Source organism: Nestor notabilis, unplaced genomic scaffold (genome assembly GCF_000696875.1).
Source record: "Nestor notabilis isolate BGI_N333 unplaced genomic scaffold, ASM69687v1 scaffold2185, whole genome shotgun sequence".
Taxonomy (NCBI): Eukaryota; Metazoa; Chordata; class Aves; order Psittaciformes; family Psittacidae; genus Nestor; species Nestor notabilis.
Window position 1 is genome coordinate 27,917 of NW_009930432.1, and position 6,070 is coordinate 33,986.

The following is a 6,070-nucleotide window of genomic DNA, read 5'->3' on the forward strand; positions in this document are numbered from 1 at the left end:
AAAAAAAAAGGCTCAAGAAAGAAGTAAGGATGGCCTACAGAAAGCTATTTGGATACAGTGGATTGAGGCCATAACTTTATCAGAATTGAAGCAGGGAGACAAGATGGATTCATTTTACAAGAATGAAAGGGAAGGCTACATGAAAAACGAGAAGAATATAAGGAAATGAAAGAAGGAAGATGCAAAGCGTTTTGTTGGTTAAACTATAGGATCACATGATCTCATATAGCTCATAGCAGGTAACTACCATGCCAAAAAAGATGACAGAATTACAGAATAATGGAGGTTGTAAAGGACCCCTGGAGGTCATCTCATCCAACTCCAAAGAGGAAACCAAAATAAACAAACAGAAAATACAACAAAATCCCTGCAAATAACGGGGGTGGGGGTTGGGGGGGAAGACAACATGATACAAAGGGGAATAGATGGACAACTACAGGGTGAGGGAATGGATAAACATGTTGATAGTGATAACTGTATCAAAACCAATGTAATGGAATAAAATACAATCCAGAACAGATTTCTGGTTAAGATCTAAACAGTAAGTCATTCAAGTGGAAACAGAACAAGAAGTTTCCAATGCAGTTACAATAAATTGTCTAAACAGTTTCATAATATTCCCAGAAAACATCATGATGTACAGAGAACAAGGCTGGATTCATTTCACAAGACAAAATGCTGCTTTAATTTAGCATTTATCATGAGGACAAATCATAAACATCCCAGCCAACTTTTAAAGGTACTGTGTGGAAGACTTACTGTTAACAGGATTTTTGTGCTCTAGTTTTGAGGAAGAAAGGAAAAGATGCAAACCAATCATAAAACCATAACAAAATTTCATTCCACTTTCTCAATCTCCAGTTAAGTGCATGTGCATATACATTAGGCACTAATCATATGCTGGTAAACCAAACAGTTCTGGTTTGAAATCCTCCATAGAGTTCAGCAGTAGTGTTGCCTCTTTTTTAAGATCTGGATTTAATTTTTCATCTGGAATCATAACCACTTGCGTTCCTGCTGCCAGGGCTCCTTTGACTCCAAGTGGTGAATCTTCAAACACAAGACACTGAGAAACAAGATGAGGGGAAAAAAATATAGAATAATGTTACTATGAACTTTTAATCTTTTGTTTTAAAAGAGAGAATGATCCCAAATAAAACTTAGTAGGAAAGCTAAATTCAATTTCTGGCTTAGACACCCCTAATTAGAACAAGGGCAAACCTCTCAATTTGAACATCTGCATGGTAATTAACCTTAAATTCATCTCAATTAAAAAAACATCAACATGCATACTTCAATCCCAGCAACTGGTTATACAGATGTTCCTAAGTGATTTGTTTCATAGGGATGGGTTTAAGCACAAGCTTACAGTAAAGTTAAGCAAGTGCTTTAATACTTTTATAAACAATCTAACTCTTCAAGACCAACTTTACAACCTGCAAAATGACAAAAAAAACAGTGCTTTCACTTACTAGGCATGGCATTTCTTACATACACAAGATGGGGGAGACTACACTACCTAGGTAAATATTAGGACTTTGGGTGACTGGAGGGTAAGACAGAACTCAGTTGTCTGAAGAGTGCTGTTGAATTCATGCTCTATTTGCTTAATTCTTCCAAAGCAATGTTGAGAAAGAAAATTAGCAATTATATTGGAAGGTTACTTTTAGAAGAGAGACAGTTTAGTCAGGTAAAAGTTCCATGTCTTACAATAGTCACAATAATTCAAGATCACAGTTTAGAAGCAAGGCTGTTAAAAATGATTACTACATTATTTATGTGAATTTTGCAATTTAACATCAGAATATTTAATAATAAATATGTAAAAAACCATCTAGTCTGAACTTTTCTATATTAAAAGAGAATGCTTCTGAAGTTCATTCCAAGAGGTATATAATGAAGCACCTCCTGCTGACATTACCCAGTCTTGAGTTCGAATTTTTGGTCATGGACAATCCAAAGCCACCTTTGACATCCAGCCATTTGAAAAATTCTGACCTACACTGACACTTCTGCAGTTCAGACTGCATTTATTATCAATATTAGCACTGCTACTACTACTAATACAAAAATTACTGACACATGTCATTTCAACAAAGATGTGGGGATGGTCAATACAATCTTCTTCACATTCTTTGGACAGTGCAACTCTGCCATATCACAGATTTTTCTTTCATGCGTTAAGCCCTTCTCCACAGTCTTTATTGATCTACCAAATCCCTTCCTACATACCCAGGATGGATTTTCTTATGCTTTTCTTCACAATGCAATAGATTTGGCCACTAATACTGAATGAGTAAGACTAATGATTTGCTAAACTTAAGTTTTAACTTCTGGCTGAATCCAGATACAACATATTGGGAGAACATAACAACAGCATACTGCATCTTTTAGGCTCTCTAACACACCGTGAGTATTAGGGATGCACAGTGTTTGTCTGTTCTGGCTGTGCTCTAAGAGAACCAAGTTGCAACCTGCAAAAACTTTATTATGTTTAAAGAAAACAATTTTGCAATATGTATTCAATGTCTGCATTATGTATACCAATCTATCAGAGACTGTGGAAGAGTAAGAGGGAATGAAGCTTTTCTTTCTGCTTTCCTTTCTTTTAAATATATTGATTCTCGCCCATCAGCATGTCAGCAACCACTTGGAGTCTGCCAAAGAAAGTAATGGGTGCTTTCTACCGCATACGTAATAACGTAAAAATTAATTAATGACTTTTAGTGAGCCAACAGAATCACAGCAATCTCTCTTGTGCTCGTTTCTTTTACACAGTCACTGAATTCCAGTTTGAACAATGTAATATCTTCAAATATTGATCATTATCACTATTACTAACTACAAATATGTAATCAGCTGATCCTGCAAAGCTCAGAACAATTGCTGTAAGAATGGAAGCACGGTCTGCCTATAGGTTTCGTTCTTAAGAATATTTTAATTTGTGACTCTAAACATTCTGAGGACAGTAAATAAAAACCTGACAGGATTTGCCTTTTGAAAAATAAGCTTAAATGTGCCACAGAACAGCATTATCAGGACCTTTCAGAAACCTTTTTCAATCCAACCCATACAAAGAAATGTACTTCACTGCTCTGCCTTGAAAGACCTAATTGACTTCCATGATGTCAGTAAGCTTACTGTACAAGAGGAGCCAATGATTATGGAAGGCAATATGCATAATGAAAAGCTTAACTAATTCCCTGGAACTAGAAGCAATTAAAACTCTTAATTACCAAAGAAGCCAGGCAAAAGACTCATAATTACAGTAGCTTTAATGTTACAGGAAATAAGTGTACTAGGTCTTCCTCCAGTATTTCTTGGTACTGACACTTATTGTCAACATCACAGCTACATTTTTAATGGATGATGAAAGGTTTACAGAGGTTCACATACAAAATGGATTTATTAACTTTGCTGCACAGAGATGTTATAAGCTGTTCACTGTCCCGGTCCACCCACATACTAAATTTAGAGACATGAAAGCAGCCAAGTTCTTCCCCATTTTGCATAAGTATTGCAACATCAGCATCACTCCAACTGAGAGAGACAGATGAGATTTATACAGACTTCAGCTGAGATGCTGGCGGCTTCTCTGCATTATTTCTGAAACTTGTGTCACTGATCAATACTACCGCTATGAGATTTTTCAAAAGGTCATACTAATATAGGACAGTTTTCATTTTGGAATGAACTAGATGCTTAAAAAAGTAAAGTAGCAAAGCATACAGATTTGTTTTTCACTCTATGAACCTAGAAAAATTAATCACTTAACCAAAGGAAGAAATAAAGAAAATTACTGTAGCACTTCAGTACCACATCTCCCTACATGAAATATAAGAACATAAGAAAGGAGTGTTATTTAGGCCCTTGGTATGTACAGCAGGCTCTCTCCAACCTATATACTGTAGAAGTCTAGATGGAATATTTAGGTAACTAATAGGGATATACATAAGTGTTACTGCAATTAGTGATAACCAAAAGGTCCGGGAGCTTAAAAGGTTAAAATCAGTTTTGAAATCAAGATTTTGAAAAACCTGTGAATATATAAGCATGGTAGTGCTTACTGAATAAATACCCTTTACCATATATGACACTGTCAGCTCTAAAACAGAATGAAGAATGAAATTAAAATGGCATAATTTATACACATAGAACTTGTCTTCAAATTAAACACTACCAACTACTGTTCTATAAAAAAAGAATGAAAATTTCCATCGTCTTTAAAATAGGTAAATATAGCTTCAAATTCTTTCAGATTGTATTAGAAAAATCTTCCGTTTGCTGGTTCTGGTCTGGTCTGGTCAGCCCCTTAATCTCAGTGAAAACATTTGCAGACATGGGGACTAAAATACTCATTTTAGCACTCTGTCTCCGAACCAGAGTCTTCGTAGTAAACATATTGAGTATTTAATTTCCTTTGATAAAAAGAGTGAGAAGAAAATGAACTGAGTATTTGTTAACTTCTTCCTTTTCTTCTTTTCATATATTACTATTTTTACACTGTATTCCCCATATACTTCATTGGAAACAGCTATCTACTTAATGAGAAAATATTACCATTTTCATTTTTGTACTGTTATCACTGTGGCATTTACATTGTGGTCTGTTCAAACTGAAGTTAACATGGTTAAGTCTTTCACTGGGCAAAATATACTTAAAAAACCCCTTCAGTCCTATTGAGTCTTAAAAAGAACTAACATTCACACCCCCCCCCAAAAAAAAATAAAATCAAAAGGCATTCTGGGGACGCAAGTGGTTAAAAAACAAATAATAATAATTAATTTTATTCTTCCCTCCTAATCAATGAAAGCACAAAGGGAAAACGGTGGAATTTTAAGGTTTCAAATCACAGTTTCAAAAAGGGCTGGTAAGACCTCAGCGAGGTTATTCCTATGTTCATTCTCCTCTGAACAGGATCAGCCTCTGTTTGTGCTTGGTGAGAAGAGACAGTAGAGGATTATTATATCTCCTATCCTCAAATGACACAGAAGCATTTGGTGTCAGAAGGTGACATTATGTTTGGGCCTTCTTATGGACTGCATATTACACTTCTGTAACATTTTTTCTTTATTATTGCTTTTTCTCCTTCATGATCAAATTAACTGGTCAAAAGTGTGACATGTTATTTGTAAAATTTCCACTCTGTAAACATTTGGTAACCTTATACATGAATTTCTGTATACATGCACAGTGCAGTCTTCTATAAGCATTTAAGGCCTAATTCAAATTCCACCATATCACTAAAAAAATCCCCACTGATTTTAATCAATGGATAGTGAGCCACGAAACAGGCTGCAGGAAGAAATCTACCAAGTACAGGCAGCTCATGTGGATTTCAGAATGACATTATGCATCTCTGTCAAGCAGAAGGCAGTCAGACCTTTCATTTCTACAGGTAACTTGTTGACTTCTCTTCCAATAGTATTTTTACTCTCTTCATTGTGAAAACCTAGCTCATATTCTGTGCTCATAATTCAAAACTAAGTAGTATCCAAGAAATATGTTATCAGTCTGAAAGATACTGACATTATGCATTTCATTTTGTTAAATAACTTTCATTTCTTTTTTTCCTCACTGACTCCATTTTTTTTTCAGATTTTCAAAATAATTCCATTACTGACCAACTGTCTTACTAGTGTGAGTGACCCAGGAATTTTCAAAAACCATAATATAATTCAGAATACAACACAAACGCATCTACATCTCTTACAAACTATTGAGATGCTGAAAATATACTGCTTATCACTTATGGGAGGAGGTGGAAATTCACAAAAAGAGAGAGGAAACACCAACAACTTCACTAACATGTCATAACAGATGCTGGGCTATTTTTTAGGCAACTTCTGTTTTCTTTTTTCCTGTGCTTTGATATAGTACCTAGGAACAGCAGAAAATGTATTTCTAGGTGACCCATTTACCACCAGAGTTACTTAAACATTATTGAATAAATGCATTTTAAGCAGCTACAGTATTTGCAATTTTGGCCTCCCACTGTGTTAACTCTCTGAAGAATTAACAAAGAAACAGTAATGAAATAAGTTGATTAATATCTCTCTGGACATACACT

At 35.1% G+C, this 6,070-nt stretch overlaps 1 protein-coding gene across 1 annotated transcript in view; it reads right to left on the reverse strand.

Moving 5' to 3' along the window:
• Positions 1 to 889: 889 nt before the first annotated feature.
• LOC104406417 (pseudouridine-5'-monophosphatase-like) overlaps positions 890 to 6,070 on the reverse strand; it is a 6,646-nt gene continuing 1,465 nt past the window's right edge. The window contains exon 2 of the mRNA XM_010015385.1: positions 890 to 1,066. Within this exon, the coding sequence (XP_010013687.1) occupies positions 890 to 1,066 (177 nt within the window). The remainder of the gene's footprint in view (positions 1,067 to 6,070) is intronic.